General features: G+C 49.2%; 1 protein-coding gene across 1 annotated transcript in view; it reads left to right on the plus strand.

Moving 5' to 3' along the window:
- The first annotated feature begins 2,027 nt into the window (after positions 1-2,027).
- Plc21c (Phospholipase C at 21C) overlaps positions 2,028-18,259 on the plus strand; it is a 494,941-nt gene continuing 478,709 nt past the window's right edge. Inside the window, exon 1 of the mRNA XM_077694702.1 lies at positions 2,028-2,318. Coding sequence (XP_077550828.1) covers positions 2,220-2,318 — 99 coding nt within the window. The 5' untranslated portion in view covers positions 2,028-2,219. The remainder of the gene's footprint in view (positions 2,319-18,259) is intronic.

Consider the following 18,259-nt stretch of genomic DNA (forward strand, 5'->3'; position numbering starts at 1 on the left):
AAGGGGGCGGAGGTGGCGGAAGGTCCTTGGAGGAAAGGGGAAACGGACGTGGGAGTACTTCGGTTGTCCACGTGTTTTTGAAAGATACTAAAAAAAAAAGCGCTTCGTTAACTTTTTATTTCATACTTGTGGTCGGAGACGGGGCCTAATTGAAGCCACTGCCGAAGCGACGTTTGTCCGTGGGCCCTCGGAGTCGGTCTCCCGCCCCAACCCCCAGCCACTTCCATCCCCGGAATGAGACAAGATATTTCAAAAGGAAATAGAAACTGAAATGCACGCTCTACTGTTTTCCCCCTCCGTTTCCTGCTCCCCCGTCCTCAGAAAGGCGGATTTTCCCGTATCGACCGGAAAAAACTGCTCTCACAATCCATGCCTTCAACAGCAATCACGTCGCCGATCCCAGGTACCCCACCCTTCGTTTGCTTTGAGGCGTAGGCCGAACGAAGCTCGCCCAAGTATTCCTTGCACCCAACATTCAGGAGCAGATGTAGCTACTATTTTCGTTTCGGCCACAGCCCTTTAAACGAAGTCGCGAGGCTTTCCAAGAACATTTCTTCGTGCAGCGGCAGTGTGGTCAGACGTCTGCCGGCCAAGATGCTGGCTGGTGTGAGGGCAGCTGGGGGCCACCATTGTTGGGGTCGTCATATATGTGTGGAGGGGCATGAAATTTATTACTTCCTCGACCTCGTTCGAGCACTGTTGACAGCTCTATGAAGCCTGTAGACCAGGGGTCCCGAACGCGTGGTCCCAAATACGGCCAGGGGTCTCGCACAATGGTCGCAAGCAAGTGCGACTTGTGAATCAAACACTCTAGAGTGCGCTTAGGGCTGGACGAGCCCGAGACCGCCGAGAGACTCCCCGCGGCGTTTTGTGACCCTGCAAACGGGGCTGCACGTCGCTAATGAGAAAGAAACGCCCTCACCGGAGTTTTCCAGGCGTCCGCGAAAGTACAGAGGTCTCAGTGCGTTGTGCGGCGTTTGTGGGTGTTTGTTTTCCTGTTCGCCTTTGTATTCCGGTTCGTCTTTGTTTTCCTGTTCACTGCACTCCAGATGCGGCGAAAATGGTGCAGCCGCGCATCGGACTATAGGTTCTGGCGTGTCAACATGCATCCACGTGCGCCTAGGCGCATGTCGCAGCGTATGGGTGAGAGCGATGTCGCGCTGCTGAGGAAAACACTGCAGCTTAAAAACTTCCAGCCATTAGTGGACCGCGTGGAACACCACGCACACGTGCACGCCTAAACATTTCTAGTCCAGATCTTTTTCACCCACGCATGGGAGTGAGCTGGCATAGATGAAGTAGACTAAGGTTCTGCGGAGGAAAGGCCGAAAAAGTGAAACGCGCAAACTGTACAACGGTCGTTAATGAGTGTTGCTGTTGGTTAATTTTTTTTATAGAAATGAAGTAACTGTAACGATATTTATCGTTACAGTTACTCCACAAAAAAGTAACAGTGTTACAGTTACAAGTTCCTCTAACTTAAAAGTAACTAGTTACAGTTACAAGTTAATCAAAAAAGTAACTGGTTATCGGTAACGCGTTACTAGAAACTAGTTACTGCCCAAGGAGTCACTGTGGAGAGGGGGAGGGGCTGTCTTGTGCCCCATGCGGGTTATCTTTTCATCGATGTGGCGACCCTGCCGCTTCCATTGTTCCGCCCCACACTTCCCAATAATAAATGTAAAAAGAAACTGTATTGGTAAACCTGCAGTGGCGGCAAGGTACAATCGAAAATTCAGGAAAAGGTACTGTAACATGGTAACACGCTAAGCTAAAGTTCTCGGATTTTTTTTTAATTGTGCATGCCGGCTATTTCCAACCGCCACCTCTCGTGAACTATGAGTCGTTCGAGCTTACTGTTTCTGTTATCGGCGCACAAAACGAACATTTCTGTCACGGTATGTCTGTCAGGGACCGCCACTATCGATTTACAAATGCCGGTGAGTGCCGACCCGCCGCCTGTCGGTACGCTGCCAAGACGCCGCCGCGAAGCTTACCGGCTCCCCGCAGAGCGGCGCCACAGGGTTTCCCCATCAGCTGTTCGGGCCGCAGCAGCGAGCGCTGTTCGCTGTCCGGCGGCGAGCGGAAGGCGAGAGTGGACATCCGTGCCGCCCGCGGCTCTCGCGGCCGTACTGTTGTCGTCTCCTAGCCCTGCGTGTGTTGTTGTGAACTGTGCTGCGGCTGCGAGACGGGCCCCCCACATGTGAGCGACAAGGAATATGGCAGGTGCGAAATCGGGCGTTCACGTGCTCCAGCTCAAGCCCATCAGCGTGCCCAAGAGCCTGCAGGAGGGCAACAAATTCGTCAAATGGGACGACGTGAGTGCCGCCTGTTTTGCTGCTGTCCTTCCCCCGGCCGCTGTTCCTATTCGGGCGGCCGTTTTTCCGCGTGCGACGGCTTTTCCCCCCCTCTGGTCGCCGTCCGGGGCCGTGCGTCGCGCTCGATCGGGCGCACACGCGCGGCCGGCGAAGCAGACGGCTTCTTCGTCGGCCTGCGAAACCAAGCTCGAGCGTAGCGGCAATGCGCGCTGTTTCCCCGAACGCGTGCGAGCTGAGCGCGTAGTACGTGTTGACTGCGCGAGTCGTGTGTCATAGCCAGCTGAGCGCGGTCACGGCTCAGCGCTGACGCGGGCGTTAAAAGCGCGTCGCACGCCCGTGGCGAGCGCAGTGCCCGACACCGTTCGTTAGGCCTAGCAGGCCGACGGGCATGCGTGCGGGGGCCCCGATCGCGGCTACCGACCGGAACGCGCTCGGCGCCTCGCCGGGGAAGCCGGCGCGAGCCCGGCGGCCGGAATCGCCGCGGAGGAGCAGCGCTGCCGAGCGGCCGCCGCCAACCCGCTTCGATCGCCGGGGACCGGCGGTGCGGCCGATGTTCACGGGCTCGTTTATTAACGATGCGATAACCTTGGACGGGGGAATCAACAAGAGAACACGGCGCCCAGCAGGAGGAGGAGGAGGAAATGGCGAAAGTGCCGAAGACGATGCGAGGTAGCGGCGGGATTGTTGCCGCCGCGTTTTCCGACGGCCGGTTTTTTTCTCGCCGCTTTCGCTTTCGCTGGCGCCCGTCCACTACCAGCGCGAGTGGTTGCTCTGCGTGTATACAAGGAAGGAATGTCAACGGTTCGCAAAGTACAAAACATCTGCTCACGCCGTGGTCCTAGCTCGCCGATTGCGTGTGGGCCAGGACTAGTGTTCAGCTGTTTTCCCCGATACAACAGCACTGACAGCACTTCGCGCGTCTTCCCCTTCGCCCTTTCCGCGATCTCACGTGCTAGCACGCGGGGACGGCGATCATTACGGCGTTGCTAGGCGCAGCCGGATTCGACGGGGAACCTGTCACAACGCTTCGAGCTTGCCTTACCGCGGTGTAAGTTCGCTGCTGCATGTTGCCCGGCCGAGCCCATTTCCGACCGGCGCTTCGGACATCGAGTTGGCGTAGGCGGCCGGGTTTTCCTTGCGTGCGATCGAAGGTGAAGGCCTTATTGCGCGGGCGGCCCTGATTTGACCGCCTTCCGACTTTCCCCGGAAAAGCGGCGGGCAAGAGTAATTAAGGAATCCGGGATGGTGCAAGCTAGCAGACTTGGGTTAACGGGGGGGAGGTTTTTGTCAGGGTACGAAGCACGGATGTGCTCTCGTCTGCTGTTTCCTACACTCAGTCTGTCTTTATTCGCAGGCGGACAAGTTGCATGTCTCCAGCTGTGTTTGTTGCGCACGCGCACTGCACGAAAATAATAAAATTATGCAAAATCCTGCGCTTCGTGGTGAAATGAACATTTTCGATGCCCGGAGGGCGTTACAGAAGGGAGCGGTTAAGTTGCAAGTATACAAAGTATACACGGGGAGATTGGTCAAGTTACACGAGAAATGTGAGAAAACGAGAAACAACAATGTTTCCAGAAATTATACAGTGCTAATAGTAATAGAGCACCATACAGGCACAAACAATGAAGTAAATACAAAGCGAGCATACGAACCAATGCGATGCAATTAAAACCACCTACCGAATAAAATCAGCGTAGCAGACCAGAATGCAAAGCGAACATACGAACACATGAAAAATAAACCCACCTACCAAAAGAAAACAGCATAAAAGATAGGAAGACGGAATACATGTTTGATAAATATACAATGCACGTGTGTAAACAACAAGAAGGAAAAAAAAAAACTGTTTAATGGGAATGAAAGTAGCGCTCAACGGCCGTTCGAAATGCGCGCGCATCGGTGATGGTGGCGATTGAGGTTGGCAGGTGGTTCCACTGTTTTGATGTTTCCGGGATGAAGGAATCAGAAAATAGATTTGTGTTGCAATTCGGAACTTTAACCTCGTAGGGATGATCAGTGCGTGGTGATATATATGATGGACTAGTTGCCAGTTCGTTTGTTTTTTTTTAAATTGGGTTAGAGTGGTAGGTCTTGTGAAATAGATTCAATGGAGCTGCTTTTCTGCGCAAACAAAGATTGGGTAGATTAAGGGTGAGTTTCATAGATGTTACACTTGACATGCGAGAGTAGTTTGGCCAAGTATAAACGTGCGCTCCGCTTTTGAACGTAGTCTAAAGCGTTAGTAAGATAATCGAATCCGGTCTCATACTGCGCAGGCATATTCTAGTTTGGGACGGATGAGTGTTTTGTAAAGCATCAATTTCAGGTCAGAAGGGGCAGCAGAAAAGTTACGTCGCAGGTGCCCAAGGGTTCTATTAGCGTTGTTAATTATGTAATTCATGTGCGTCTCCCAAGATAAGTTATGAGTTATGTGGACTCCCAGATACTGATATGTTTTAGTCTCTTCAAGTTGGCGGCCTTCAATAGTGTAAATGGAAGCTTCAAGGGGAGTCAGACGGCGGGAAATTCTCATTGTTTTACATTTAATAATGTTTAGACACATTTTCCAATTATTACACCAGTTAGACACTTTGTTTAGATCACACTGTAGCAGTGACGAGTCAGAATTTGAAGAAATGGTTCGATACAGTACAAAATCACCCGCAAACAATCTGATGGAAGAGTTAATTGAGCTGGGTAGATCATTGATATAAATTAGAAAGAGAAGGGGGCCGAGCACGGTTCCTTGAGGCACGCCTGATGTGGCTGAACAGAAAGAAAAGTCAAAATCATTAGCGGTTACAAGTTGTGTTCTATTAGACAAAAAATTTTCAATCCATGCTGGAATATTAGGGTCCAGATTTAACTTTTCCGAAGTTTCATGCGAAGTAACTGATGAGAGGTAAGATCGAATGCTTTGGAGAAGTCCAAGAAAATGCAGTCAACAAAAGATCCGTTATCTAGAGCAGAGAAAAGGTCATTTGTAAAAGAAATGAGCTGGTCTCGCAAGAAACTGATTTCCTAAAGCCGTGTTGGCATGAAGAAAAAAAAGTTGTTTTCCAGGAACTTAACCAGGTGTGAATAAATTATGTGTTCGAAAAGCTTGCATGGGATACTAGTTAATGGGATACTAATGGGTTGGGTGTGTCGCCGGACTTAAACAATGGTACCACTTTGCCAATCTTCCAATCGCCAGGTAAGGTGTTCGAGGTTAATGGCTGGGTGAACGTCTGCTCGAGAATTATGGTTAAATATACTTCGGTGCTTTTGAGAGATTTCGAATTTATTCCATCTACTCCCGATGACGATGATAATTTTAAATTCCTGATGAGCGGTGTGGGCGCACACGGCGGTATTCCGTTTTATTGTTCGCGTAGCCGAACGACGATTTCAGGGTAACAGAAGATGATTGCTTGTAAGCGCATGCACAGTATTCCGTTTAGCTGCCTATTCAATACGTACATCAAAATTGTAGAGCTTGTATCGAGTTGAATTCATTGCATCCTGTCACGGCAGTGGTAATGGTTTTAATGCGAAGTTCATATTTCATTGCCGAACGTTAGGGAATGAAGGCAGGGCAAAACAGAAAGTATGAAATCCCAGTGCGCCGGAAGCGACTCAGTGCGCTTCAAAAAGTTGCATTTATTTTAATACGTCGCATTTGAAGGCACCATGTAGACAACTCGCACCTTTCATCTATATAAAAAAAAGAAACTACCTTTTAATAACTAGCTCGATTCCACTCCCGCCTGGAGGTGCGAAGATCGTTATCGCAAAAAAAAAAGAAAAAAAAAAGAAAAGAAGGGATCACTGAAGTTGACAAGCCCTTATATTTCGGGCAACGAAATGCAACGTCGCCAGTGACATCATTCGTGCCGCCCCAAAGACCTAGTGTCAGCATCACGCTGGCGTTAGTCAGATGAAATGAGACGAGATGCACCAGGGCATTTGCGCGATTGTGCTTATCGCCGGTAAAAGTTTGCCGGTGGGCGCTAATCACAGACTAGTTTTGGTGACGTCACAGTGGCAGTGCGCGAAAGTGTGTGTTTGTTTGTCTTTATTTGCATGTTTCGCAATGCGCATAACGGTGGGGGCAGCAGGGAATGCTACCGGAATCGACTTCTCGACAGAGCTTCGCGGGCCCTCGAGCAACCATTGCGCCAACGTCGAATAGACCTTGTATCTCGAAAAACAAACGAATAAAAAGAAAAAAAGAACAAGCAATTATTACCTGTACAATCGATACGCAAAGGCCGCAATGCGTGCTAAACTTACGTCAGTGGAAACTATAATACATGGACGCACAAATTATAATACAGATAATACGGGGTGTACTAATAATATAAAACTGTTTCGTTTGTTTTTCTTATTAGCTAACATATTTGTTTTAAAATTGGCCAACTTGTTATACTGACGTGGCATGCAGTATTTTGAGTTAAATCGAATTTGTATTTTGTGTCTCCCTCTGTCCTGGTCAGGTGCATTGACCAGAGAGAGAGAGATATACTTTAATCAAAGCCTCACTAACGGTAGACTTGCTACTGCAGAGAGGGGGAAGAGCGAAAGAAATAGTAAACGAAGGGGGAGGAAGCAGGAGTAAAATATACGTGGATACAGATGGCGATACGCACGATGATGAGTGAATTTTAAATACCGCTACACAAAACATGATGTAACTGTCCATGATGGGGCATGCATTCACCACAGCACGGCTGTTGTATGTGGCGTCGATGAAAGAGCCTCGTAGACTTTCGTCCGGCACTATTTTCCTTGTTGCACATGCACGAGTGCGAAAGCGAGCAAAGCAGGCACGCACGTTTTCATTCCGGCAAGAGAGGACGGCCCCGACCTGCGCGAAATGTCGCCTGTCCGCATCGCTGTAACGTATCGGCCCCATTGTGCTCAGCGGAGAGCGTCTTAATGGAGGCCACGCAGTCGTTCATGGAAGCGCGGCGGCGCACCCAGCTGTCGCTTACGCGCTTTCAATGCGCTCCCGCTACGGCGACCTCCGCCGTGCTTTTTTGGCGAGGGAACGCGCATTGCGCTCGTGTTTGAAGCTTGAATGTGTGCATTTGTGGCCGCCTGGGAAGAATGCTCTGTACACGTTACGAGCGGCAATAGCTCACGTATACACGCAGGTACAGGACGGCAACGACGACGATGATGGTGGTGATTGATAGTGGTATCCCCTTTGTTGCGGGCCGATGACGCATCATCTTGCAAAAGAAAAAAAACTAAAAGGAAACTAATGTACCTCTATGTTTTGCACTCCTTGTTCAAGACAAGCGCTGCTCTTAGGGCAGGCACAAAATACTTATTACGCACAAAATACCCTTTTTTCCTTTTACGAGTGGCGGCTGTCCTAGGCAATGTTCCCCCTCTCTGCTTTTCGTCCACCCGCATTCTAATCTTTTTTTCGTCGCCTCGACAGCCTTGAACTCCCTCTGTGCTACCTTTAAATCGTAGGGCTTCTGGAAGCCGAATATTTCCCTCATGTAGATTTGGATGGATACCCTCGCATTCTAACACAATGTGCCGCATAGTTTCTGTTTCTTTTCCGCAGACCACGCATACCTCATCATTTTGTGCATACTTCTTCACAAAGCTCTTAGTTCGCAAGCAACCTGCTCTAACCTCAAAAAGCAAAGCATTGCCCTGGGAATTATCGTAGAAATTTTCCTTTCTGATGTTCAATTTCTCAGCCTGTACATCTCTAACGACGATTTAGCTTTCATTTTTCCCTCCATTTATTCGTTTCAATCTGCCTTGCCTCTTCGATCTGCCTTGGCTGTTTTGGATTCTCCGCTGTTCTTTCCGTATTTCATCGTTAGCCTTCTAGTCTTCCTTAGCCACTGCGTGTCCACGCTTTTCAAGTATTGGTACCTAAAAACCTTAGCTGCCCATCCGTTGCCCCAACCTCATCTCAAAGCATCAACCTCAACCAATCAATCAATTCCAACCTCAAACGACGACCAGCCCATATCTCCCTGAACTGCTTCGTTAGTTGTTTTTCCATGCGCGCCTAAGGCCAAACGTCCTACCGTTCTCTGGTTTACTTCAAGGCCTGATAGAACGTCTGATTTTAAGCAGAGTACAGCATTCGCACACGTGAGACCCGGAACCATTACTCCTTTCCACATTCCTCTTACTACTTCATATTAGTTACACCCCCACAGAGCTCTATGCTTCATTATAGCTGCGTTTCGCTTTCCCTTAACCTTAAGTTGCTCCTCGTGAGTTTTTAAGTAGTTATCCTCTTCGTTTATCCACACTCCCAAATATTTATATTCCTTCACTCTGGGTAATTCGCCTTGCTGGATTGATACTACGTCAGTGGTAGCGTCATTGAAAACCATTATTCCGGATTTTTCTGCAGAGAAATTTAACCCGAGGTCGGTGGCTTCCTGCCCGCTAATATTTATTAGCCGCTGCATATCGGTTTGGTTATCAGCTAAAAGAACAATGTCGTCTGCGTATAACATTCTCGGAATATGCTGTTATACCACTTCGCCTTGCAGCATATGGGTTAGGCTAAACCCTACTTGACTTTCTTCCAGTTTCTTTTCTAACCCTGCCATGTAAAGCATGAACAGTATTGGGCTCAAAGGGCATCCCTGGGTCAGTCCCCGATGGATGTTGACCTGATCTGCGAGAGACAAATTCAGCTAGGAGTGAACAGCCTCTCGAGATGGGCAAATGAGAATGGTTTCAAGTTTAACGGACGCAAGAGCACCTGTGCGCTGTTTTCTAAACAGCGAGGCGTGCGGCCGGACCCATGCGTGAGTTTTGATAGAAGAATCGCTCCAGTAAAAAAAGGGCATAAATTTTTGGGTGTGCTGCTGGATGAGAAATTATCTTTCATACCGCACATAAAAAACTACGATTAAAATGTATAAAGCACTGATCATTTTAAATATTCTCTCTCGTCAATCGCATGGAACGGATAGGTCATGCCTTTCGAAAATCTTCAACAGCCTTATTAGATCGAGGCTTGATTATGGTAGTGTGGTGTATCAGTCAGCCCCGACGGCTGCGCTGAAACTGCCTGATCCTGTTCATCATCTAGGCCTTGTTGCAACCGGGAAGGCTGACCCGAGCCGAGCTCCGTCGCCTCCGACATACGTGTGGTAGCGTGGTGTGAAGCGAGCGGCCAGCCGCTGTTGCAGCCGTGAAGAAGTCCAGAAGCCGTAGGCTAACGTAACTGTTTACTTCATAGCGAGAGATGAGCCGAAGCCAAAGAACAACGCCCCGACGTGCGAGGTAACTACAGGACTCGAGCAGAGTGACAACAATGATTCACTGCTCAAGCAAGAACAACTACAGCGCTTAGAGGGGTCGTATTTATACCCAAAGCGCTAACGGTCGAAACAGCGTTCCCTCTAGATTGTGCACACGCTGCGAACGTCACAGGCACACGTAACACTCCAGATTTCGTGAGCAGTCGGTAGCAGCGGCGCACGCTGAGTCCGAGAGAGGGGAGAGAGGAGGACTCCGCTGCGGGCTTCCCTGTCCTTGGGACAGGTCCCTGCTTGTTGCGTCGGCACGCCATGGAGGCTTCGCCGCAGAGCCGAGGAGTGTTGAAACGAAGCCCAACGGCGGGCTCAATCGTAACAGCCTGCGATTGACAACTGGTGCTTTCCGTACCAGCCCAATAGAAAGTTTATATGTTGAATCAGATATGAGGTCACTGGAAAATCAGCGCCACACAGCCTTGATATACGCAGTAAAAACAACTTCAATCGTAAAGCATCAATCGAACGTCTTAATACATGACACATCCCCTGTATCTTTCCTCCATAAAAGGCCCTCACTTGCACAGCCGTACACGATCACCGTAAACACTTTAGCCTCCAACACGGAGATTTTTTTAAAGAAACCTACAAAAGCACTTTGTCCCATGTTATAGCCCCTTGAAAGCTAGCGGCAGTAATATGTGACATGCCCTTTACAAAAACAGACAAGAACAAAGCACCTTGTGCCTTGATCCGTCAACATTTCCTAACCCTTCAACATCAGTATCAATGTACAGAGTTCTAAACAGATGCCTCCAAAACAAACTCTACAATATCATGTGCTGTGCATGTACCGAACCTCTCCGTTTCAAAAACGCTAAAGCCTAACACCAGCATTTTCACAGGTGAAGCCCAAGGCATTGCGATAGCTGTAAAACACATAATGCAAAACAAAATAGTTTGCTCTGTCATATACACTGATTCGCTGAGTGTAGTGACAGCGCCATACGAATGCAGTGTTCAACTCGTCATAAACGCTATTATGTCAGCATACTCGATGGGGCTCAAAATCATAGTCTGCTGGGTTCCTGGGCATTGTGCAATAGCGGGAAACGAGGCTGCTGATAGGTAGGCAGCTGCTGCTGCTCTCCATTGAAATGTCGACATTATGTCTGCCTTACTGTGACCTGAAATCGCTCATCAAAAGAAAACTCTGGGAATGTTGGCAGAAACACTGAGACATGCAAACGGAAAACAAACTTTATGCAGTTGAACCACAAATTGGTGGACACATAACAGAAAAACTACACAGCTCTGTAGAAGTTGCTCTTTGTCGTTTAAGAATAGGGAACACACATGGCACACGTGGCACACATGGACCTTTTGAACAGAACACCATGGCCAAGATGTGATAAATGTGGAGGATTTCTCTCTGTACTCCATATCCCAGTTGAATGTAGGGTACTGGACATTTCGCTAATCTGTACACGGAACACATCCCACTACACCCGGCACACTTTCTCTCGGATGAAGGACTAATCAGTTACAAAAAAGTTCTAGACTAATTGGCCGAGGTTGATTTTTTAAGGAAAATTTCTTATCGCACATGACCCCAGCTTGTCCGTCAATAATGAGGACACTGCTGAGGTACTTTTTCGTGACACTAGGGGGGCCTCATCATTTTTTGTGCGAAGCAAAAACTCTCTCCGAGGCACCCTGATTTTCAGCCCAAATCTCTGAACTAGTTCTATTCACTTTTTACATTCATTGGCCCTACACACCAATTTTACATAACCATCTTTTGACGTAAGCATGCAGCATATAACTCACCCGCGACATTAACACACCCTCCTTTTGGCGCTCTTCGGTCTCTGTGGCCCCTGCCCCATTAAACACAATCATCATCATCATCTGAGGGGAGCGGGGTCCGGTTGGTGGTGTTGCGTACCCCGTAGGGGCGACATATATGCGTACGAATAGACATTTTTAATCCGTCGGTAGGCACGACGAAACAAGATCGAGACCCCTTTGGTGTCCGAGCAGCAATGAAGTGGGCGGCGATTGATTCGCCACCCTCAAAACCTCCGCGATTAATCATCGTTTCCCTTGGCGTCGGGCTCGCTCCCCCCGATTTAATTGACGACTCCGGGGGCTGCGCGCACTCCAGCCTTATTGTACCGACGTCGGCGGGATTTTTATGCAGTGTTCCCGTTTTTCATTTTGTCCCATCCCTTCCGCTGCTGCCCTCTTCTGCGCGCTCTTTTCTCCTTTCGTCTCCAGAGTACATTTTGAGGCTTGCTGCGTGTCTGCGCCCGTACTGATGCCATTTCCCGCATAAAATTAATGAAATATTCGTTTGCTTAAACTCCCGACCCCGCTTCGCGTTAAAATCTCAAGCAGGGAGCTCGTTTTACCGCTCTGTGTCATTTGCCCAGCGTTGAAACTTCGCGAGGAGAGAGAATTCGCGTTCTTTTGTGCGGTAATGCAGAAAAAGGAATGAAGACATAAACGAAGGGCCGGCCCGCTTTGCTGCGTTCCGATGTCGAGTGGCGTCGGGTGTGTACTAGCGGTATAGCGAAGCTTCTGCGCATGCGCGCTTCGCTGTCGCTGTCGGTTCTTTCGGTGCTTCTTATCTGTTTATTTCAAGTATCCTCAATCGCAAAAGCATTGAAGACAGGAGTGGATTTTTGAAGAAAAAAGTACGAATGAAAGTTCGAGTGAAAAGTACGAAAGAAAAGAGGCAAGAAAAGAGAGAGAGAGAGAGCTCTTTATTAGATGAAAGCAGAGAGGTTTGCCGGCATGTTATCGCCTGCATGCTACTCTGCGGGGATGGGGAGAAGGGAGTAAAGGCCCTAGAAGAAGTAGGGCAGAAGAAAGATGGGAAAAGAAGAGATTAAAAGAAAAAGTGAACACGAAGCTTTGCGTGGTGACTTAAAAGTCCACACGATCTGACACGTAAAGTTCTAAATTGTCTCTGCGAGGCCGATTCCGTGTAAATAGTCAAATAAAGGAACCAACACTTTTCTCTGGGACGATGGAGAGGGCCAGGGTCCAAGGAGACCTTTCAAAGATATAGATGCGTTGTTGAGGCACTCAAGCTTTTCTGCGAGGTGAGTTCTTTCTTGGATATATGCCGGACACTCTAGAAGGACGTGCTCTACTGTTTCGGGCAATCCACAATTATCGCAATAGGGGTTTGCAGTTAGACCGAGGCGATGGCGGTAAGAGTTCGTGAGCGCTGCGTTGAGACGCAACCGGTGGTAAAGGGTTTCAAGCTTACGTGGAATCCGCTCTGGTAGCCTCATTCTGAGTCCAGGGTCTATATGGTGCAGGAAAGGGTGCCGAGTTTCAGGACAAGACCAGAGGCGGTTTCGCTCCGCTAAGGCAAGCTCCTTCGCTAGCGCCGCGGCCTCGTGTTTTCTGAAAAAAATCTTTCTTACATTTCGCAGCTGTAGGCCTCTGCGAGCTGTCTCATCCGCTTTCTCGTTGCCGAGAATGCCGCAATGTGCAGGAATCCATTGTAGGGTCACTCGGCGACCGGCGACGTAGGCGAGATGGTGCAGGTACGTGACGTCACGGGATACATGCTCGTGAAGGCTGAAGCAGCTGGCACGCCGTAAGGTTTGCAACGCCGCCTTCGAGTCCGTGAATATAGCCCATTCGGCTGGTGGCTGCCGAAGAATGTAGCGCAGGGCTTGTTTAAGTGCATGGAGCTCGGCAGACGTGGATGAGGTTGTTCGTTCCAGGCGGTAGGACAAGGCTTTGCCGGTCGACGAAATGAAGACGCAAGAAGAACTACCGTGAGGCGTAGTTGAGCCGTCAGTAAAAATGTGGGCCATATGTGAATATCGGGCATTGATGTGGGCAAGCGCGAGTTGTAGGAGGCAAAATTGCGGCAGAGTTTTCTTGGAGTTAAGACCAGGTATGCTAATGTTTATGCAAAGGGGTGAGAGAGTCCAGGGAGGGAAATCAGACGGCATGGTTTGTCGTGCTTGAGGGGGTACAGAAATGTTTATAGAGTTTATCGCTTCTAGTAAAGTACGTTGTTGGGCTAGTTGGTCGATCATTATTAACAGATGTATAGCGCAAAAAAGACGAAGGACAAAGAATGCACGAGGACGAATCGCTTCTGCGAAGCTGGAATTTTCGTTGCGCTGTACATTACGGGCCAAACCATTGCTTTGTGAGTGCAACTGATGCCTCAGGTATATTCGAACTGTTTCCTGCAGCCGGAGAACATCCAAGGGCAAGCAACCAGCCTCCGCAACTGTACCAGTGCACGAAGTGCCCTTAGGCAGACCAAGACAGGCGCGCAGACAATTATTTCTTGCTCCGTCAAGCTGCTTTTTGCTTGAAGTCGACAGCCGCTGTAAAACTGGTAGGCTGTAACGTAGCAAGCCATCGACATAAGCCTTGCAGAGCAGCACCATCTATCGACAGTCACTGCCCCAGCGACTGCCGGCAAGGTACCCAATAACTTGCGACACTGCAGAAACTCGAGTACGTAGTCTGTGGACCTCAGGGGCCCACGAGAGGTTCCTGTCCAGAGTTATCCCGAGGTATCTTTGGGTGCGCACATAATGCAGTCGATGACCCCCAAGGATTAACGGGAATTGAGTCATCCGCTTGCGGGTGAATGCCATGGCTACGCTTTTTTCAAGCGATAGACGGAGACCCTTGGGCGCAAGGTAGTCAGATATATTTTTTAGAGCTTTCTGGAGCCTCTTTTGTGTATGGCGACGAGACCTTGCTGCACTCCAAATGCAAATGTCATCGGCGTAAATTGTTAATTTCACTCCAGGAGGCAGGGCACGCTTTAAGTTGATTAGCACAATGTTGAACAGCAGAGGGCTCAAAACTGCTCCTTGCGGTACTCCTTTCTCGATAATATGACAAACAAAATATATAAGCTAGTATAATGTAGTATAGACGCACAAATACATCAGAAAAATACGGTAATGAATGTTCTGAAGCGACCTGTGCAAATCTTCGTGCTGCACTTCGGGAACCATTCGTAGGCTACAAAATATACCCAAGTTACGCAATACTACACGAAGTAGATGCAAAACATGCACTCGAAAACAGTTTTTCAATGTATTTTTAAAACAAATTAAAGCCCCCTTAAGAAAAAGAGTAAAACGTGTAAAGAGTAAAAAGACTAAAAACAAAGTCCTTCAAGGCTTTTCTGGTCACGAAACTTCTCCGTGACGCTATGGGAGAGCTTCATATGGGGACCAAAGCTCCCGCGCGGTGGCGCTACGAGTGCTGAGTGCTTAGGGTGCCTTGATGCTCGCGCGGGGGCGCGCGCATCGAGGCACTCTATAGTGCCACGAGTCCGGTGAAGGCGGCTTGGACGGCGGCGGCCGCATTTGCAGTGCGTTGGAGCGCGAGCTTGGTAGTTTTTGTTGTGTGATATAGCTTTCTACACTCATCACGAAGGGCAAACTATGTGAACTACCATGCCTCTGACGTGCTGTGTACCTGGTTGCCGCTCTGGCTATCGGAGTACAACGGAAAAGGCTTCGCTGTGCTGCCTCCCAAGCGACCGCGAACAACGCGACAGGTGGAAGCGAGCCATTCCACGACAGGAGACGCACGCTTTCAGCTTCGAGTGGAAGGCCGTTCGTGTGTGCAAGAAACATTTCTACCCTACGGGCATTATTCGAGCCGATGAGTTCAAAATAAGTGGGCAATCTGTGCTTCTGCAGCGCGAGAAGCTGAAGCTCCTCGTCGATGCCATACCCCGGATATTTGAAAACCTGCCGGCGTATTTTACTAAGACCAAGCCACGGTCGCGCTCACGAGAAAATCCGTCTGCGAAATGTCGTCGCGTTTAGGCGCTGAACAACAATGGGACTGCAGCTACTGTGATTTTGGTTATCCAATCAGATATTTTGAAGCGGAGCATGACTATCTTTGCCTGCATATATTTTATTTTGAACTTGACCGCCGCGCTTGCCCAGGGGCTAAGGCGTTGTGCTGATAAGCCCAAGGACGCGGGTTCCCAGCCGCTTTTCTGGTGGAGGCGAAAAGAGAAAACAATGTGTGTTCGAGATTTCGGCGCAAGTTTAAGATACCTGAGTGGTTAAAATTAATCCGGAGTGCTACACTACGGCGCGCGCCCCATTGCCTGTGTAGCGTCGGCACGTTAAACCTCATAATCAATCAATCAATGTTTTTTTAACTTGTCGTTTGGGTGGGAGGGGTGTGACAGGCACTGAGCGGGTGAGTTTTTATCTGTTGACACCCTATGCCTATGAGGACAGCCGAGAAAGTCGCTCAAGGCTGTAGCATTTACTCCTACCCTGGCCCCTCCGCGCGCCCATTATGCTGCTTCCATTTTTTTAGCGTTTTTTTTCCGGCTGTCCACGCTCACTTTCCCAATCTCGAACATTTTTTTACATTATTAGCGCGCTATAAAGTAGCGCAAACACAGCGCTAACCCAACGTGCTGTGTGTTTGCACACCTATTTGCTCAGCGCAGCATGTCACCCAGGGCTGAATACACATTTAATTCTGGCGCTAGGTAACCCAAATCATGCAGGCGGCTACAAAGGCTGGTCAAAAATTGAACGTCAGATGTCCGCCTTCTCAAAGCGAGAACGTAGCGGTGCCTGCCGCAACGAACGAACACTGCAACATATACGCTTGCCTCAATTTCACAGCTGAGCTAGGCGACAACAACTGACTCAAAGACATGCACGTTTTTACAGGCGGAAATGAAGAGCAGATGAAAGTAGGCGCGCTGCCGACGGAGAAACGGCCGGCCCGCAAGCGTCGTCGCCCGCCGGCGAAGCCTCCACGTTAACAGGGGCGATCCTAGCGGCAGCTTTTGTCCCTGAATGAAACTTCGGCCGGAGTTTCGTGACCAGGAAAGGACTCTGGTAAAACGTATTAGTCAAAACCAAAGTCCGAAACCCAGTCTTCCGAAAGTCCAAAATCCATGATTGGACTTGCGCAAAACCAACGGGGACGAGGAAGGAACGACAAGGACGAGCGCACTCCTTGTCGTTCGAGCGCACTCCTTGAGTGCGCTCGTCCTTGTCGTTCCTTCCTCGTCCCCGTTTGTTTTGCGCAAGTCCAATCATGAATCGTTTCCAACTAGGCCGGCTTGCTGTGATGCTCCAAAATCCAATCTGCCAAAGTTCGAAGCCACTTCAACTCAGCCAAGTTCCAAAGCCAACGTCACATCATCATCATCGTTCTTCATCATCATCGCTAACCGTGTGTACACTGCCAAAGTATACTTCGCGCATTACAAGGGGTGTGCTAGGTGTGCAAAGACATCCCGTTGTTGTGTTACGTGGTGTATGATTGATGTGCACGCCGTCGTGAAATCCATTTTGTGAAGTTGGCTTTCCTGCAGTGTGTTTCACTGGGACGTCAACGGCACCAGTAAGGCATAGCAAGCTTCGCTCTAAAAACGGGGCTCGAGTACAGAATGCCGAAATGCGAAACATCCGCCTGAAGACGTCCGGGCCACTGCGTTCGGCGTAACACTTTATTGAAAGTGGCGCCTTGCGGGGCTCTAGAGGAATCTCGCAATTATCGGCCGCACTTTCGTGGAAGTTTCGAAGGGTTTTCGGTGGGCACCCGCGCACTCGCGGCCAGCGAAGCTGACAGTACTGGCTTCCTAAATTACTTACGGCTGCCACTGTGCTGGGAACGGTTCGAACGCCCAAATGAATACAGTGTCACTGTTGACGCCGCGCCACCGCCCAACTGTATTTTTTTTACTTGCTTTATAACCGCCGCCCCTTTTTAAATGTTTGTTTAGTCTGTAAATCAATAATAATCACTTAATGATTTCAGTCCTTAAGCTGACGCCGCAATTCGCAGAAACCCTTCGGTGTCGTCCCGGTTTTATCCTTCTATACCTCATACTTTTTCCGTCGCTTGTGGCATCTTCTTCCTTTTCTCGCGTATACTCAACGTATTTCGTTTGCTTTCGGGTCTTATATGGAGGTTTCTGTGGCTCTCTCATGATACATTTTTGCATGAGAATATAGTGATGCACTTTCGAACCCGCCGTAGTCCTTCTACGCAGCTTGGTGAGGAAAGAAAAATCCGCTGCTAATTCCCAAAGGAAGATAGGAATGAATTAGGGCAAGTTTAATTACGTTATAATATTCAAGCCTGTGATGGGTCTGTCACGTTCCGTGTTCTGTGGGACCGTTTGCAGGCATTTGTCCTACGGGGTGCTGGAGAACTTCCGCTAGAGTTCACTTCCGGCGGTGGTCTCACGTGATTGGCTGCGCGGGCCGTTTTTTGTGACGTTTTTGACCACACAGCCAATCACGAGACTGCGTGGGAAATCAACCCCGCCGGAAGTTTTCCAGCACCCCGCAGGATTTTGCTCACCGGGTAAAAAGTTGAAGGGCGTTCGTGGCTTTGTGATGTCGGCTCTGACGACGGACCAAAATGTCAACAGGGCAAGGTTAAATAATTTTTAGCGCGTTTTGAAGCTGTGCTGGCCGTCATTATGTTCAATCAGTCTATAAATCAAGAGCTTTCATATCACAGGATAGAAAACAATGTTTACACAGTTTGGACCGATAGCCAGAAGGCTAGTTTCCGATGAATCCATCTTCAAAAACAGAGGCAAATAGTAGGCGTTCGCCCCACGCAGTGCCCACTTCGAAAGTGCGGCTTCCGATCGCATGATGCTTGCTATCACAGCTTCAAGTTTGTTGCTGATTCGCCTTG

Source organism: Haemaphysalis longicornis, unplaced genomic scaffold (genome assembly GCF_048455015.1).
Source record: "Haemaphysalis longicornis isolate Haplotype H1 unplaced genomic scaffold, Haemaphysalis longicornis Haplotype H1 scaffold_13, whole genome shotgun sequence".
NCBI lineage: Eukaryota > Metazoa > Arthropoda > Arachnida > Ixodida > Ixodidae > Haemaphysalis > Haemaphysalis longicornis.